Source organism: Telmatherina bonti (genome assembly GCF_933228915.1).
Source record: "Telmatherina bonti genome assembly, chromosome: 14".
Taxonomy (NCBI): Eukaryota; Metazoa; Chordata; class Actinopteri; order Atheriniformes; family Telmatherinidae; genus Telmatherina; species Telmatherina bonti.
Genome location: NC_136612.1, coordinates 12570795 through 12589742, shown reverse-complemented (window position 1 = coordinate 12589742; position 18948 = coordinate 12570795). Strand labels below are relative to the sequence as shown.

At 40.3% G+C, this 18948-nt stretch overlaps 1 protein-coding gene across 3 annotated transcripts in view; it reads left to right on the top strand.

The window, feature by feature from the left end:
• LOC306765931 (choline transporter-like protein 2) overlaps positions 1-13774 on the top strand; it is a 29191-nt gene extending 15417 nt beyond the window's left edge. For 2 of the 3 annotated variants that reach the window (XM_079253471.1, XM_079253472.1), the window contains 18 exons: positions 2784-2868; positions 3073-3186; positions 3340-3400; positions 5123-5246; positions 5376-5459; positions 5548-5660; positions 6799-6930; positions 7014-7113; positions 7204-7296; positions 8071-8155; positions 8245-8507; positions 8581-8675; positions 8762-8865; positions 9616-9689; positions 9774-9844; positions 10148-10236; positions 10755-10839; positions 11286-13774. In XM_079253471.1, coding sequence (XP_079109597.1) covers positions 2784-2868; positions 3073-3186; positions 3340-3400; positions 5123-5246; positions 5376-5459; positions 5548-5660; positions 6799-6930; positions 7014-7113; positions 7204-7296; positions 8071-8155; positions 8245-8507; positions 8581-8675; positions 8762-8865; positions 9616-9689; positions 9774-9844; positions 10148-10236; positions 10755-10839; positions 11286-11458 — 1945 coding nt within the window. In that variant the 3' untranslated portion in view covers positions 11459-13774. The remainder of the gene's footprint in view (positions 1-2783; positions 2869-3072; positions 3187-3339; positions 3401-5122; positions 5247-5375; positions 5460-5547; positions 5661-6798; positions 6931-7013; positions 7114-7203; positions 7297-8070; positions 8156-8244; positions 8508-8580; positions 8676-8761; positions 8866-9615; positions 9690-9773; positions 9845-10147; positions 10237-10754; positions 10840-11285) is intronic. The other variant, XM_079253473.1, reaches the window with a different exon arrangement.
• Positions 13775-18948: the final 5174 nt, after the last annotated feature.

Here is an 18948-nt window from a genome sequence, read left to right as displayed (position 1 = left end):
TGGGCGGGGCTGATTAATTAAAATATTGTAGGGGGCGCTATGGAGCCATTTACTATCTTCTCCACTATATTTTAATTTTACTCTATTAAGGGCATAACTTTCATGACTCATGGCAAGTATGGTGAAGATCAAAGGTTTCATGGCTTTGTTACAAGTACTTCCTGGTTCATGATATCAGACACTTGTTGTTGCCAAGGGGTGGGGCTAATTCATAGTCCCATTATTGCATTGCATATTTTGTTCATCATGGGACTGGCATCAAATGTGTCGATTCCTGTGCTGATATGTTGTTTTATGTGGGAGTTTTAGCAATAAGTCATTGTTAATGAGACATAAAACTTTGAGGGCCCGCCCCTCCTAAACTAAATCTTCTATTAGAAGAAATAACACAACTTTACATCACACATGCCTCCTGAGCATCCTGTGCAAGTTGGGTGTCAGTTGGACAATATCCCTAGGAGGAGTTGTTTAAAATGCATGGCAAAGAAATGACCCCAAAAATGGCACCTTTTTCAAAATGGCCGACTTCCTGTTGAATTTAGCCCATATGTCCAAGAGACTTTTTTGAAGGTACTGGAAGGTTCTCCAACTGTGCTGAATTTTATCCATGTCGGTCCATGTAGTGGGCGGGGCTGATTGATTGAAATTTTGTAGGGGGCGCTATAGAGACATGCTCCATGTATTCCATTATGTTTCAATGGGGCTTAGTTCAGGGCCTTACTGTCATCAGTCATGGCAAGTATGGTTGCGGTCCAAGGTTCCATGGCTTGGTCACAGGTACTTCCTGTTTCATGGCGTTGGACCGCCATTCGCCATGTCCCGTTTAGCGTAGCGACTTGAGGTTTTTATTGTGGCATCATGAAAGGGTTTGACATGTTTTGGAGGAGGCTCAAGTCTTTTGGACCATTTGCTTAGAAGCATGACCCTCAAACGTGCAAAAAACCACTTCCTGTTGTAAGTGGGCGGAGTTTAGGTCTACACCAGCAATGGTCACAGTAATCTGTTCAGGACTGATCCCTTATTAATCCCTATAAGTTTTAGGGTGATCAGATCAAAATTGACAATTTTATAGTGATTTATGATGTCACGCCGCCGCATAGAACTTCGCCATGGCGTCACGGGCACGCCGTGCAGCGTAGAGCAACGTCCTTTACCAGATCTCTTCACCAACATGTTTTGTGATGCCTGAGTGAATTTGGGCCATGTGGTGTCCACCAAGCCAGAGTTACGGGTGTGTGAGCAAAAAACAACACTTTTGACCTCCAGGGGGCGTGGCTATTTCATAATCAAAATATTGGCATATAGAACTCTGTAGGAGGTGACTGCCATCATATCTAGCAAATTTGGTGCAGAAATGTTGCTTTATGTGGGAGTTATATCCGTTTAATTTTTCATGGCGAGACATCAAACTTTGAGGCCCCGCCCCTCGTAAACTAAGTCTCCTATTAGAAGAAATAACACAACATTTAATCACACATGTCTCCTGAACATCCTGAGCAATTTGTGGCTCAGTGGGATAAAAGCTCTAGGACGAGTTCGTTAAAATGCGAGGTGCTAAAACGCCAAAATATTGACTTTGACCTAAAATGGCCGCCTTCCTGTCGACATTTCACCATGACATTAAGAGGATTTTTTGTTCGCCCTAGCATGTAGATCATGTGTATGAATTTTCATAAAAATTAATGACATGCAGTGGCGGGGCACCTAAAATAGGTGGCGCTCTCATTCAGTTTCGCCCAAACATTCTGGAGCACCTCAAAATATCAAATTTTTCGCATTCCCTTGGGGGGGTACGCAAAATTTGGTGAGTTTTTGAGCATGTTCAGGCCTCCAAAAAAGCAAATCATTTATTAGGAGAATAATAATAATAATAATAATAATAATAATAATAAACGCTGCAATTACAATAGGCCTTCGCACCGCCAAGGTGCTCGGGCCTAATAATAATGATAATAATGATGATAATAATGATGATGATAAAAATATAATACTTTAAATGCTTTTTATTTTATGTAAAGACATGTCTCTTCATCCATAACTTCTGGCAACCAAAGGCAAGTCGGCCACTTTTAAGCAAGTTCTTCTGTGAAAACTAAAGTAATTAGTATTGTTGACTCTTCCCTTTGGATCTGGGATCCATCTTCCGAAGACTCGCACACACTTTTTATTCAGTCATGTCGCTTACTTATAAAGCACAGGAGACATTATGTTGCTGCTAACTTGCTGCGTGATGCTCCTTCACTCCCACTCAGCAAAGCTGCCAGAGATCCTTTTGTTAGAGGAAAGAGATCCCACTCTTTTTATTTTTCTAACTGGCATGAAACTGAAACTTACGTACAGAGATTGTCTATAGCGACACACACATCGCACTCTTAACAACTATAATAGATTTAAACAAATCACCATCGTATTTTTTTTTTTCCTTTTGTGCTGTTGTAACAAATAACGACGCAAGACAATAAAAATGTAATGTAGTAAAAGTATCATAGTGATCCAAAATATGTAGTGGAGCAGAAGTATGAGAGAAAAAGTAATACTTCAATAAAGTAGACATACCACATTGTACTTAAGTACAGTAGTGAAGTAGTTCTACTTTTTTACTATTTTAGTCACTTTTTTACTTTGAATTAGCAAACATTTTCTATCTTAATCATATTTTTAGGAGATATTTATCTAATGAGTCTTATTCCTAATGAATCATATCTGTGGGCTTTTGAAAGCAAGTTAACCTGCTGACATAAAAGTTGATGCTTTTCTGAGTATTTTTTTTCTGCATTCAACAGGAAAAAAAGCCTCTTGTTCTACTTCAACATCATGAAGTGTGCCAGCCCCATGGTGCTGCTGGAGTTCCAGTGTCCAACAACACAGGTGGAAACTTCCCTCCTTCTCCGGAGTTATTCTCAACAATCATTTGGTTTTTTTTGTTTTTTTTTTAAAGCTTTGAATGCTCAGAATTGGTTTGTAGTGAGGAAATTATGTCAGCTTCTTTATGGTTTTTCTTCCCCTTTCATCAGACCTTACCTCTCTGCTTTTCCCTGCTCTTGTGTCCTGCTGTAAATATTTGCTCCTCAGATCTGCGTGGAGCGCTGCCCTGATAAGTTCATGACGTTAATAAAAGCCTACACCAAGCCGAAGGACTTTGACTACTACAAAACCTTCTGCAAGGAAGGTGTAACATCATCAATGGTACATTGCTGCTTTTATTTTTAGACCCCCTTCATTTCAACTTGCATGAGTTTTATACTGTTTTTCTTTGTTGTATTTCTACTAGTTTTCTTTGGACATAGATTTGTCTGTTTAGTTGAGAATGAAATAAAACTGAACTATGCTGTACATCAGGGTGTACCAGAAATCCTCCGTCAAGGTCTCTGTCCTGCCATGCTGATACCCAGCAAGTCCTGTAAGTTTTGTTTCTACGTATTTATGAAATGTTCATATATTTATAGAAACTTTTATATAATATTAGTTTAGTGTCTGTTGATTTGCAGTTTGCAGTGCACTGTTGGACTTGTCAAACTCCAACATGTCTTGGTTCTGCGGTCAGAGAAGCTACCAATAAACCCAAAAGCTTCATCTCAGACACTGTCGGCCTCAGTAATCACGTTGGATGTTAAAGACATGTGGAACAATTAGAAAAAGACTGCAGTATTGTGTTGCAGGAGGAAAAACACTTCTTTTTAAAAGAAAAGAATAAATAAAGCTTACCCTGGGGATCCGCTGAACGTTGTGGAAGTGCTGCGCCGAGCTTTCCACCAGACACCCTCTTCCACCTGCAGAGTTTCAGACGTCAGTGTCGCGGTTCACATGAGGATGGCGTCGTCGTGCTGTAGCTGCTGTACGCCGACTTAAAATGCTTTATAAAACTGCTTTAAAGTGAACAATAAAGCAGCCAATAAAGCAGCCACCGTTGCACCGTGTCTCACGTGCTGCTCTTTATGTCCTTATGGTGGAGATGTGTGGTGTCCAAAACAACAGGTTACAAAACGGCGCCGCTTCTCCGACATGAATGCACGTTTCCCACGCTGTCATTTATTAAGCGAAACTGTCTCGCATCTAACGGCTCGGTGCCGCCGGTGATAAACAAATGTTAATGTTTTTAGATTGAAGTGCATCCAAAGTGGACATGTAGTCTTTTACTGGTGGAGTCCACTGGATCCACTTTGGTTTTCATCAAATGATTTCCTGCCTGAACGATCCGCTCGGCTTCAGATTGACGTGGTTTCAAAGCAGCAAGTGGGAAAAATAGAAGCAACGTGTATTTTAGAGAAGCGGAAAGCGGCGGGACGCTTCAGAAACAGCGCCCCTGGTAAAACCAGTCCTGTTGACTGGTGTTGCGAAGGCGCAGTGCAGCCGCATCACGGCGCTTCCACGTTCAGTGGACCCCAAGATTATAGTTGTGTCTGAGCAAACCCCAAACTTTCTGGAATATTTGGACAGACTAAGCTGAAGATGAGATGTTTGTGCAGAGCAGTGTGGTTACACAGCTTATCAGCATGAAAGCATCATACCAGCAGTAAAGCACAGTGGTGGAGGGGTGATGATCTGGACTCATTTTACCATGGAGCCTGTGTACCAAAGTACTGTGGAGATAAATCATGCCTGATGGCTAAAAGCTTGGCTGAATCTGGGTCATGAAACGGGACAATAATCCCAAACATGGCAGCAGCGCTACATAACAACAGAATGAATGGAAAAGAAAAGAATTGCCGTGTTGACATGGTTCGGTCAGTCCAGATCGTAAATGGCTTGAAAAGATGCTCAGAGTCGTGCATTAAGAGCCGTCCACAAGCTTAAACTAAAGCCACACTGTGGACCAAAATCTGTCCAATCATGAGCTTGATGTGGTCATACAGAACGGTGGATTTACATGCTACTGGATCACGCTGTTTGCCGGGTTTTACATGCTACTGGATCACGCTGTTTGCCGGGTTTTACATGCTACTGGATCACGCTGTTTGCCGGGTTTTCCCAGTAATCAATGACCTAGTATAATAAGTCCTGTGTTCATCGTTAAGACCTGGTGAGGACCAGCTGAGTTGAATGTCCTGATGGCAGAAAATGTCTTTTTTTATTTATTTATTTATTTATTTATTTAATTTTTTTTTTTTCTGCTGTCATTCAGTCACTCGAAGGTGCTTCCCAAGTTTGGGCATGAAAGGCGGCGTGATAACTGTAGGAAACAGCTCCAAGTTCGAAGATGAATCCGGAAACATCAGAGATGCCAAGGATCTTGTGGACGGAGTGAAGTGAGTGGAATCATGGTGACAAAGCGTCACACTGATGTGTGTCAGGCTGAAAATGGCTACATCAGAACAGTCGTTACTGAGGAGTTCCTCTCTGTGGGTTCAGACAAACACTCGGGCGTCTCTCCACAGGAACGCCACGGTGGTCATCGAGGCTCGCCAGGTGGTGATGAAAATCTTCGAGGATTACACGCAGTCGTGGTACTGGATCATCCTGTGAGTGAAGGGTCTTCATTTGTTCCTGCTTCTTGTTCACTTTGACCCAGTCCGTGTGCCGTTAACCCCGCCCACTGACTCTCTGCAGAGGCTTGGTTATCGCCATGCTCACCAGCCTGCTCTTCATCGTCCTCCTGCGCTTCCTGGCTGGCATCATGGTCTGGGTTATGATTGCCATGGTGATCGTGGTGACTGGATATGGTAAGAGCCAAAGTTTCAGTACGGGTTTAACTCTACATACATGAAGTGACTCTGCCAAACTCGAGACTTGCAGCATTTTTTGCAGGAGCATAGTAGCAGGACTGGGCGATTAATCGGATTCATCTGGGTTTTCAGTGATCATAAAGATAAAAGGGTGTGATTATTTTTCTCTTTGCAGTTTCCTCTCCTGCTGTCTTCAGCTGCTAATCGAGCGTCTCTGGCGTTGCAGCGCTGTGCTGTAAACTCCTCCCACAGCCGCTTTGCTTTCATTCAGACACTGTTGCCAACTTGGAGACTTTCTTGCTAAATCTGGTGACTTTTTTTGTTGAAAGCGACAAATCTAGCAGCTTTTACTGGAGTTATTAGAGACTTTTCTGGTGTTTTGGCGACTGACTTGAAGACACATATTGTTCTGCAGTTACTGTAAGGAAGGAGCAGCGGGAGCCTCTCCCGTCCTAAAGCACTCCCAGGCGGCCAGTCTCAGTCGGCTCCGGCTGCAGGTCGATGTAGAATAACTGCAGTAGGTTGTGGAAGTTCACCTAAACATAGTTTATACCATTGTCAGTGACAACTGGCTGCATTACTTTCGTATACATAGTTCGGCGAGTTAAACACTGTAATATCCCTGCATTATGGGGCGTTACCATAGCAATGCGTTAACCAGCTGGTTCAGATCAGCTGTCTTTTAACAGGTGAATGAGAGAAATGTGCTGCAGCCTGACAGCGGTTGTTTGGTATAAAACATTCATCGGGGCCGACATGAAATGGTTCCTATATAAGCGGTAAAAGCGGATTAAACAACTCGCTGTGCATTAGACGGTTATAATGCACGACACGGAGTCTAGAACACCACGACGCGCAGTGTTGTTTATAAATACTGGATAATTATGTTAAATAATCCAGATCTCAATTTCAGTCAAAATAATCGCGGTTATAATTTTTGTCCTAATCGAGCAGCTATTAGCTGTGTAGCTATTAGAGCTCAGTTCTACCAGAGTCGGCTGAAGACCCTCAGTAAATTCCTCACCGCCTCATTATGTTTAAGGAGTCTGAACAGACAGATGTGAACTTTCACCTTCTTCTTCTCCGTTCTGGATTAAGAAAAACAAAATATCTTTTTGTTTTGCTTGCCGTTTAGGTATTTTCCACTGCTACATGGAGTACGCGTCCCTGAAAGGAGAACCAGGCGCTAACGTGACTCTGCAGGAGCTGGGTTTCCAGACAGACTTCTCTGTGTACCTGCAGATCAGGCAGACCTGGCTGGCCTTCAGTCAGTACACACCCAAACTACAGCACACTCTCTGACTCAGGTAATTCTGTTCTCTTTAAAACCCTCCCTCCTGTGTCTTCTAGTGATCATCCTGGCCGTTGTGGAAGTTATCATCATCCTGCTGCTGATCTTCCTCAGGAAGAGGATCCTCATCGCCATCGCTCTCATTAAAGAAGCCAGCAAGTCAGTTGTTTGCAGAGCATGAGGATGTGGGGACCGGCTTGATAAAAGTTAGATTGTTCTGATCTGGGAATCTTCTTTCTCGTGTTGCAGAGCCATTGGACATGTGATGTGTTCCCTCCTCTACCCACTCTTTACTTTCTTACTCCTGCTCATGGTTATCGCCTACTGGGCGGTAACTGCTGTGTATCCTTTACCGTGCAGATAAGAGAGAGTAGAGATTTTAAACTCATGAAGGCGGCAGCTGCTGGAACCGTTGATCAGGTGACAGCAGCATGTGAGCACACTTGTATGGTTGATTTTCATGAATTATTATAAATATCCTTCATGTTGGAGCCATCATGAGCCAGCAGAGGGCGATATGATAAATCCAAGCCTCAGACTTGCAGTACAGGTAAACCGGCGTGCTTCACATAACACTGATTACCTCCGCCAAGGTGGTTGTTTGTTTGTTTGTTTGTGTTCGAGATAACTTGAAGCGTTATGGACGGATTTTCATGAAATTTTCAGGATTTTTTGAGAATGGGAAAAGGAAGAACTGATTTAATTTTTGGTGCTGATCTGGATCACAGTTTGGATCCAGGAACTTTTTAAAGGCGTTGCCGGAGGTTTGTGCTCTGAGTGCTTTTCTAGTTTATGCATATAATAATATAATAAGCCATCACACACTAAGTTGTAAACAAAAACATAAAAACCCACCAGCCTCTTTTTGTCATTATTTTACTATTTTCCCTGTTTATCATTTTTATGAACCGTCTGATATAAAGATGGCCTCTTGAGCCCTTTTAGACTGGATGAATGTATTGAAGCAGACGCAGACTGAAGCTCAGTAGATCATGTACGAGTTTGTTTGGCTCAAACAGACAACATGCATGTTTTCACACGGTCACGGAGAAGAATTTAAATGTCCGAACAAAGTGCAGCGGTTTGCAGACTGCAGACCTTAACAGAAAAGATCAGCTTCCTGTCTACGTCTAACGAACCGGTCTACAAAGTGTTCAACGAGACGGCGTGCGAGCACTCGAGATCAACCTGCGACCCGGCCGTGAGTTGTCCTGGTTTCTCTAACCTCCTGTTTATCTCTGCAGCTCTCACTGACCATTAAATGTTCCGCTTTCCTGGATCTCTGTGCAGAACTTCTCGACGAGTCCCATGAAGGCGCAGTGCCCCGACTCCGAATGCCTTTTTGCCTTTTACGGCGGGGAAACGATTTACCACAAATACCTGATCGGCTTGCAGTTCTACAACGTCTTCCTCTTCTTCTGGTGTGCCAACTTCGTCACAGCTCTGGGACAGATGACTCTAGCCGGCGCCTTTGCCTCTTACTACTGGGCCTTCGTCAAACCAGCTGACATTCCTGCCTTCCCGGTGTTTTCCGCGCTGGGGAGATCTCTCAGGTGCGTCGGTATTGATCACTGATCGGTTTGATCCGTCTCACAGCTGCAAACTGAGAAGTAAATCTTGTTTCAGGTATCACACGGGGACTCTGGCGTTTGGCTCTCTTCTCCTCGCCATCGTTCAGACCATCAGGGTTTTGTTGGAGTATTTGGACCATAAGCTGAAAGGTCTGGCATAGGAGATGGTAGAACAGATGTTCAGCAGTCATTCAGATGGCCTTTGCTGATCTGTTGATTTGTGCCGTCCTTCACAGGATCTCAAAACAAGTTTGTGAAATACCTCTTGTGCTGCCTGAAGTGCTGCTTCTGGTGTCTGGAGAAGTTCATCAAGTTCCTGAACCGAAACGCCTACATCATGGTGTGTTGTTGGTTCGCTCTGCGTTCTTTCTCACATGAAGCTGTTCATAATGCAGAGTGTTTAAGTCAACCTGACACATTTACACGGGTTTAACTTGTGTACATGCGGGGCTCGGATGAAAAAATGAATCTAATACTCCGATACTCCTGTTTCTAGCTGGTATGATTTAGCTATGATGGTTTAGCTATGAGCCTCATTAAAATAACAGCATCCCTCTTTTTAAATGAAACTACTCCCGCTGTGAAAACACGTCTCTCCCCAACGGGCAGCAGGGAGTCTGAGCTCAGTATGAAACTAGCAAATGATTCATGGAAACCAGTCTTAAACCTCCCACTTGTGTTTGATTCCACATCCTGAACAGAATCCATCACAGAAAGGCTAAACTAGTCAGAATATACCTTTTTTTTTTTTTTTCCTTTCTCCCCCTGGTTGGTAAAGCCTGCAACAGATTCACACATCTGTGTGTCTAATGTCATTATTTTCTTAATATTTCTTAGATAAAAAGAACATTATGTAAAAAAAGAAAAAGGTTGTTAAACTCGAGCTTTAACAACTCGTTTTCCCATCTGGGATCCCATCAGAAAACCAGCCTGTTCGGCTTAAACTCGAACCACGGCCTTTTCCGGAGCCGGCTCTCTGTTTAGCATCTGTTACCATGGTGATCTGTTACCATGGTTTAACACTGAAGTCTGCACCTCTTTCGTGCCGTTGTACCTCTGACTTCTGCTGGTGTGTGAATTTGGCCTCTAGGTGGCGATATACGGCAAAAACTTCTGCACATCTGCCAGAGACGCCTTCTTCCTCCTCATGAGGAACATGATCAGGTGATTGTTTTTGTCATGGCTTAATTTTAATTTCTCTTCTTATTAATTAATTTTCCAATCTAAATAAAACCTTGAATCCATCAGGGTTGCTGTCTTGGACAAAGTGACAGATTTCCTCTTGTTTCTGGGCAAACTGCTCATCGTCGGCCTTGTGGGTGAGTTTATTTCATCCTTCATCTTGTCTAGATATGAAATACGACAGAAAAACCATTTTTTCTCTGCCTGCGTTGATGCTGGTGGTCATTGGTGGGACTTTTTCATTAGTTTATAGCACAGTTGCTGATCTGGACGCAGTCTTTTATTAGACTAAAGAATGAACTGCTAATCATCCTGATGGACATGGAGTTGCTCTGTTCTGTATCTAACTTTTAGTGTTTCCAGCAGCATTAAATGTGGATTGTTTGAGGAATGAAATATTTCATGTCCAGAACACACGATGAGTTTGGTTTTATCCACAGGGGTGTTTGCCTTCTTCTTCTTCTCTGGACGAGTGAAGGCATTTGAGGATACCGCCCCCAACCTTCACTACTACTGGGTGCCCATCCTGGTGAGGATTTTAGTCCATACATTTTTTAAAAAATATTTTTTTATCTTATTTATCTTTTTATATTTTATACATACCGTAGTTTTAATTTTACATACGTTTTTAATATTTCAGTGTGCACAATTTTTATTTTATTTTATTATAATTTTATTATTTTTATCACTTTATTATTATTTTATTATTGTTATTGTTATTATTTTTTTATTTTATTATCATTATTATTATTTATTTTATTTATTTTATTATTTTTATTACTTTATTATTATTAATGATTATTTTATTGTTTTATTTATTATTATTATTATTATTATTATTAATAATAATAATAATAATAATAATTATTATTATTATTATTATTATTATTATTATTATTATTTTGTTTATTGTTTTATTTATTATTATTATTTTATTTATTTATTGTGATTTTTCTGAATCAGAAAGTTGTACTAATGACCCAGGGTGGGCCAGAACAACTGAAGTGTTTCTGGTTTTGAATAAAACGAGTTTCTTGTCCCCGTCAGACGGTGGTGATTGGCTCGTACCTGATCGCCCACGGCTTCTTCAGTGTGTACGCCATGTGTGTGGACACTCTGTTCCTGTGTTTCTGTAAGTGTTTCTCTCCACACGGCGCTGAATTTGTGACGTAGAGGTAAAGTGACGTAAAAAGGATAAACTGCAGAAATGGGCGTGATTAAACTTTTCCTGACTTTGTGCTCTTGGTTTTGGGCTGTCTCTAATTCCAAGCTGCTTGCCGGCGGTGTGCCTCCGCTGACTTTCTCCGCCACGGCGAGACAAGTCTGGCGTTTTGTAACCTGTTAGAAGCGACGGACGGCTTTAACTTTCAGAAACTGCATTGCCTGTGGGTGCTTTTGCTTGCTTGCTGTCTGACTTCCTCTTTTGTCTCCTTTCTCTTTTTCTCACTTCCCACAATTCACCACCTCCCAATTTTCCCTCTTTCAACCTTTTTTTTTTTTTGTATCCCTTTTCAATTTTATTTATTTTATACTAATCTTCTGTCCCGCCCATTAACACAAACACGCACACACAACAAGGTGAAGACCTGGAACGCAATGACGGTTCAGCTGCACGGCCTTATTACATGTCCTCAACGCTTCATGACATTCTGTGGAAGGACAAGACGGAGGATCCGTGTGTGTCCTCTGCTCAGCGCCCGGAGGCTGAAGACGACCAGATCAAACCGCAGACCGAGGACGACGAAGCTTAGACACCAGGACTTGTTCTGATTTAGAAGCACAGAAAAATCTAGTTTTTTTGTTTTTTTTCCCCCTCGTTTCTTATTATAGTGAAGAGCTGCAACTTTGTTACCCAGTTAGTCTGAGACGACCTGTAACACCGTGACACGTTTAGCCTTAAACAGGAGGAGATTCATGTTGGGTTCTTTTAACATTCAGTCCAGTTCATTGTGATGCGATTTCAAATGAATCATGTTTAGTGCAGTTTGTGGAAAAGTTGGTAACTGAATCTTTGCCCTGCGCTGATTAACTGCTCTGATCTGATCCGTTCCCTCTTCTGTGCCGTTTAAAGTCAGAAAATATGGAGATATGTTGACCATTTGCTAAACTCCTCCCCCAGTTAATCCACATGGCAGGAATTATTACGTGGCGTGTGTGTGTGTGTGTGTGTGTGTGTGTGTGTGTCTTCATTCATTAAAACCCAACCCAGATAATCTAGTTGGAGATAAGCGAGCCCCTCGCTGCACTGCCTTCCCTCCAGGTGGATTTTTTCCTCCACAATATTTAAGCGTAAATAAAAGCAACCAAGTTCCAGATAAACTGCCCTCATTCCCGTTTTCCTGTTCCTGCCAAACGTCTGAATGCATCGGAGACGGATGTCAAGCCCACGGAGTCGGTCCTGCAACCATGACTTGTCTACTTTCACAAGATGTTTCATATGTCAGCTGTGTCATGTGACAAGATCCCCGTCTAATTACAGAAAGACGTGGATAGTTTACGTAGAAGAGGCAGACTGCCTCCATCATACATTTTATACTGGAGGCAACATGTTGACGTAGAATCAGACTTTTCTTCCAATTTACTTTTACCAAAAGAAAAGTCGGATCGCTGCAGTTCAGGAGCAAAGCACGAATCTTTGTTCTGTGTTTTGTGATTAAAGAACGGCCATTTTATTTTAACCATGAAGTTTCCTTCAGCACGCTAACTTCACCTGAAATCATTTCAAACGAAAACCTGAAGCTTCGTTTTCGTCTCTGCCAGAAATGTTTTCTTTTCATCCCGAGAAGCACAGTTCCCAGTCCTCTACTGGTTAGAACTACTGGGATGTGGTTTAGGAGATGGTCAACTGAACATTTAGCAGCATCATAATGTCAGTAGGATGATGTGTGTGTGTGTGTGTGTGTGTGTGTGTGTGTGTGTTTTTTTTCTTTTTATTGCATGATTTTAAACCTGTTGTAATGAAGTGTGATGTGTTGAAGGTAAACTCTGAACGCGTTTAGCTGCTCAGGTAAATCTGACTCGTTCTGAGGCGTAGCCGACCTCAGCTGCTGGCTTTTTCTTCCTAACACACTTCCTCCCACTGCCAGTACGAACTCATGTGCCTCATTTCCAGCTCCAGTTGATCATTTTGCACCTTAGTTTAAATCAGTCTGATTGTTTACAGATAATGTCGCATGATCATCAGCCTGTCCAGATTCTGCTCACTAAGCCATATGAAGAGTCTGCACAGCTGAGGAATCAGTTCAGCCTTGTTGATCTGAAGCTTCTTTACGTTTATAAACAGCAGAAAGTTTAACACGTCTTGTGTGGAAAAATGAATGTATGTTGCTTAAAGTGTATGAACTCTTCATTAAAGCTACGCGCCTTTAGTTTTCTATGAAACTTTGTCTTGAAGATTTTCTAACGACTACAAACGATCTGCGTTCGGACTGGAAGCAGCTCTCATGATCTTAGTTATAACGCCTTTCCTTTCGCCGTATCTCTGTCTAGTGGAGGATCTGGAGAGGAACGACGGCAGCACAGAAAGGCCCTACCTGATGCCCGAGAAGCTCCGCAAAATCCTGAAGAAGAACAACCAGACGGAGCCGGCTCAGTAGGGAGGCGAACGGCTCAGCAGCTCCGCTGTGTTTTAGTGGACCAGATCTTTGGTCCCAGCATGGCAGCATCTTTATAGGACCTTGTTCCTTTTGGTTCTTGAGATTTGGATCCATGAGCTCCTACATTTATTAGCTTTTAACCATTTTTAGAGTCATTGTTATTTTGAGCATGTTTTTAGTCTGTTTTAATGTTTTCTTTTAACTTGAACGTTTAAGCATGTTTTTTTTCTTTCCTTAGCATTCAGGTGTTGCATAAAGGTACACACTGCGTTGAAGTTGTTTAATTCTGTTACACTTTTATATTTTGAATATGTAATCTTTATTGCTACCAAAGCCATAACGTGCACTGCCTGTCAGTTCAAAACCTTGTCTACATTTAGATTCCTGTTTGAAACATCTGATGCAAGTTTATCTGCAAGCGTTTCCAGACAAATGTAACGGACACAAAGCACACGTTTCTATTTATATGTTGTACAGATGGAACATTTGGCTTCTGTTGTATTTTTGAAGTTTAAATATTTTCAATAAAACATAGTTTTTTATAAAATGTTTTCAACAATTTATTTTCAACAGAGATAATTGTATCAACAAGCCGCAAAGTCCTTCATGAAAAAAGGGAGAAAAACAAGCAGGCTTAGTTTTGTACTTCAATCCACTTTATTTATGTAGCACATTTTATACACGTAAACAGTTTCTAAATTTCTGCACAGAATAACACAAAAACACTAAAATATCAAATAGAAAGTAATAAACTTAAAATCAATCCCAATAAACCGGTAAAAAACAATAATGTATTAAAATGAAAGACACAGAGGACCACACAACTCACGCTGCGTTAAAAGCCAGAGAATATACGTTTTTTAAAATTTATTGAACCTTTATTTCACCAGGAAAGTCCCATCGAGGTTAAGAACCTCTTTCTCAAGGGAGTCCTGGCCAAAAAGTGAGTCTTAAGAGACTTAAAACACTCCAGGGTGGGGGCCATTTTGACATGGAGGGGGTTAGGTCCAGCTACAGAAAAGTTTTAAGCCTCGTCTTTGGGACCACAAGCTGGAGCTGGTCCTTAGGGGCCAGTCCCTTCAATGCTTTCAGACATGCTGTAGTGACGATCTGCATTAAATGTTTTCAGAAAACTTGCAGTAAGACGACAGAAACTCTGAAGGGCTAAAAGTCTGAAGCCATATCTGGATAAAGGGACAAAATAATCGGTTTAATGTTCCAGCTCCAACTCTGAATGACCTGAAAATAATCACTGCACCTGTCAGAAGACGATAAAATCATGCTTTTATGCTCCAGTCCTGCTTGAGAGGCAGAATAAAAGACGATGCGTCCATCTCTGGTTTAAACCCAGTGTTTAGTTTTTCAGGTAAACATCGAGCCAAAACTTTTTACAGTTTACACGATCAAAACGAGTTGCAACCTGTCTCATGTGAGGCACAGGATTAAAAAACCTCATAGAAATACACTTCCTGTGAGTGATCTTAGTTCCTTAAAGTGATTACACACTAATTAATCTGGCTTTATTATCAACAGTTGAGCTGCTTTACCCAAATATCGTCCAGTCCCTGCGGTGCAAGACCGAGGTAAAGTTAGTTTGAGTATACACACACACACACACACACACACATATATATATATATATATATATATATATATATATATAGAGAGAGAGAGAGAGAGAGAGAGAGAGAGTCATTGTCATATGTATTCACCCCCTTTCATTTAAGAAAAGGTTGAATTTATAACAGTCACTTAAATAACTGGAGACTGAGGAAAGAAACAATAACTAAAAATTTGCTAAATTAGAATTTAGTAATACAAGACACTGTTTTTTTTATTTAACTGAATCAAAGAAGAAAAGCAAACAAATGTGTCCTGGACAAATTAGAGCACTTTTCTGTTGAACAGTGGGACAAAATACCTGTCAACAGGTGCAGAAGTCTGACTGAGAGGAACAGAAAACACCTGACTGGAGCGGAAACATTAAAGGATTGTTCAACTAAATATTGGTTTATAAGTGATGTAATATGTAATAAATTATCTTATTTGTTTGCTTTACAAAAAAATATTTCTATTGAACCAGAATTAGAAAATAATGTAATGATTTTCATAAAAGTTTTATTTATTATTACTTTAGTCAATTTCAGCTTATTTTACAGGCAGCTGTTTTTTTCCCCTTCTTTAATGAAAGGGTATGAATGAATATGAGCACAACTGTGTGTTATTTTTCATGGATGTTCCTGTTCATGTACTACTGCTCAGCGAAAGGATTTCTGAATATTGAATGAACTACTTTTACTTTCAGTACTTGGTTAAAAATCTTAAAATAATCTACTTGTAATACTTAAGTACAAAAAATGTTAAATACTTTAGTACTTCTACTTAAGTGGGGCATTTCAAGAACACTTATTTCTATTCAAGTAACTTCATTCATAGAGTACTTGTTCTTTTATTTGAGTGTAGATTTCTAGTATTTTATACATGTCTGCTAAAAACCCAGGGGTGTATTATCACTTTTGAAGACACTTTTCAAAGTGCTGTAAAACAAACAAACAAAAAAAAAAAAAATTGAGGACATCTTGGGACGTTTCCAGAAAATCTCTTATGTCACCACTAAGAGGCCTAAACAGCTGTAAAAGTTTTTAGTTGAGAGCTTCCTCTGAAAACCCATTCACAAAGCTGCTGAGTGTAACTGAATGAGAAACTGAGAGAAAGGGCGGGGTTGAGCCTGTTGCCATGGATGCCGTCATGTTTCCCAACATGTTGCTTTCAATTGCATATTTAGCGTGTATTTAGTACCAGGCAGGTTGTAGAAGCTGGTTTGTTCTTCAGATTATTTTATACAGGTTATGACTGATCGCTGCTGCAGGAGGTTTGCTGCTGAATTCCAATAAAAATATGATATATCGCCCACAAGTGTTCTGTTCCCCCCCCCAAACATTTACTTTTTATTTTCAGTTTAAACAAACATCCATTACGCTACATGGACACTGTGGGATGATGTGGATCTGTGTGGGCGTGGCTTATTTCACAGCTTTATCTGCATTAATGTTCTGCATAAAAATTCTGATCTTTCTTGTAAAAAGAAAAAGCTCTATAAAGCTCCACATTTTAACTAACTAAAATAATTAGGATGTTTGGATATCATCAGATCAAGTTCAAACAGTGCTTGTTTTTTCTTTTTTGTCCCACAGATGAGATGTAAAAGTTTCGTGACCATGCTGGAGCATGTAATCACTATAAGTCAGAGACTTGAAGATCTTGCACTTTAAATGCTTTCTGCTTATAAATTGACAACACATTTTCATTTAAATGACATTTTCTTAGCAAGACCTCAGCTTTTAAAGGAACATTTGCACAGTGCTGTAATTTTGCTGTTCCATAACTAAACCCTGTGAATACTACTTTCCCACTTTTAAAAAGTAATCAGATGAGACTGTTTCTGCAGAGAACTTGCTGACTGACTGGTTTATATGCACACAGACGCTGAACTGGAACCAGGAGTGTGAGGATGCAAAGATCTATCTTAATGTTTGCTGAATGTAAGAATAACGCTGATCTCTCACTTTTAGCCATCATTGCCTGAAAGATACACACAGCTTATTCAAACCCAAATTACCAAGAAATCTTAGAATAAGTATATATAATAATCTCCAATTAAAAAAATCAAACAAAAACAGGATGCCCACTAATACAGGAGAACCAGCAACTTTAGACCAAATTCTATGCTACAATTTACATATATGTACAGCCAGTAAACAAACCGGTTATTCCTAAGCATGCCTGTCATGAGGCGGATGAATGCTGACACTGTCAAACGGTATTTGTCTTCTCGATAAAGAAGTGTCTGACTGCATTCCTCACAGCTGTGACATTTTGTGCTAGCCTACCTTGAAAGTCTTTAAATTCCAGATTTCCATGGATCAGATGCTTACATTTTACGGCTTTTTCTTTATAAGAGTAACAATGATTCACTGCCACTTTGTTTAGTTGATGTAATCAATGAATAACTGCTCCATATTTTGTCCATGGAGACCCCCCATTATAAGCTTTAAGTGTCCACTACTTCCATTTAATGGGACATGTTGCCTTTTAGCTCAATTACTGGGATGTCCACATCACTTCAGACATGAAAAATTTGGATGACACTGCTGCTAAAAGCAAAAGTGAGATACTTGTAAAGAGAAATACCTAAAGTGTGTCACACCTGCCATTTCGGATTTGGCCTACAGTAAAATATCTTTGCAACTATGCAATTAAATTTGCATGGTCCCCCCGAGGATGAACGTGACTCACATTCCTGGTAACACTTTACTTTATGTTGATCACGCATCACGTGTGGTTCGAGTATTCAAATTGATAAACACTCACCACACACCTAAGTGCATCTTTATTTAGTATTAGGACATTCTTTTGCCTGCAGAACTGACGTAATTCTTGGTCTCATAGATTCAACATGGTGTTGAATCATTATCAATAATATTGCTCATAACATTTAAATGTTATGAGCAAGATATAATTATTACAAACCTGCCCTTCAAGCCTCAGAAAGCTTGCTGCACATCATCTTTAACACACAGAAGTTAAACACACTTGAGATCATTTTACCTGATCAGACATGTGAATTACTTTTGTGGAGCTAAACACACAACTGAGGAAATGTTTGAAATTTGTAACCTTTAATTAGCCTAATCATGTTGGGCAGTTAGCTAAACTAAACTGAGCCAACCATAAATCATGTTGGGCTGTTATCTATGCTAAACTGAGACAACTTTACATCCTGTTAGGCAGTTAGCTAAACTAATCTGAGCCAACTATACATTTTGTTGGGCAATTAACTAAACTAATCTGAGCCAACTATACATTTTGTTGGGCAATTAACTAAACTAAACTTAGCCAACTATACATTTTGTTGGGCAGTTAGCTAAACTAAACTCAGCCAACTATACATCCTGTTGGGCAGTTAGCTAAACTAATCTGAGCCAACTATACATCCTGTTGGGCAGTTAGCTAAACTAAACTCAGCCAACTTTACATCCTGTTGGGCAGTTAGCTAAACTAATCTGAGCCAACTATACATCCTGTTGGGCAGTTAGCTAAACTAATCTGAGCCAACTATACATTTTGTTGGACAGTTGGCTAAACTAAACTCAGCCAACTATACATCCTGTTGGGCAGTTAGCTAAACTAATCTGAGCCAACTATACATTTTGTTGGGCAGTTAGCTAAACTAAACTCAGCCAACTATACATCCTGTTGGGCAGTTAGCTAAACTAATCTGAGCCAACTATACATTTTGTTGGGGAGTTAGCTAAACTAAACTCAGCCAACTATACATTTTGTTGGGGAGTTAGCTAAACTAAACTGAGCTAAATCCCACTCAAATGTGAATAAGTCCAACTTTATTTTTACTTGGAAAAACTATTAGCAAATGTTAGTGCGTTACTACTACCATAGACTGTATATAAAGAGCTACTACCAATTCAAATTTGATGAACAAACACACACACATACACACAAAGTAACCTTTTGATTTTTTTTTTTTTTTTTTTTTTTTTTTTTGTCTGTATGCAAACATTGCCTTGCTGCCATTATTAAACCTGCTGTTGATGTCTGGGTAATCTATATTCACATGCAATTTTTCA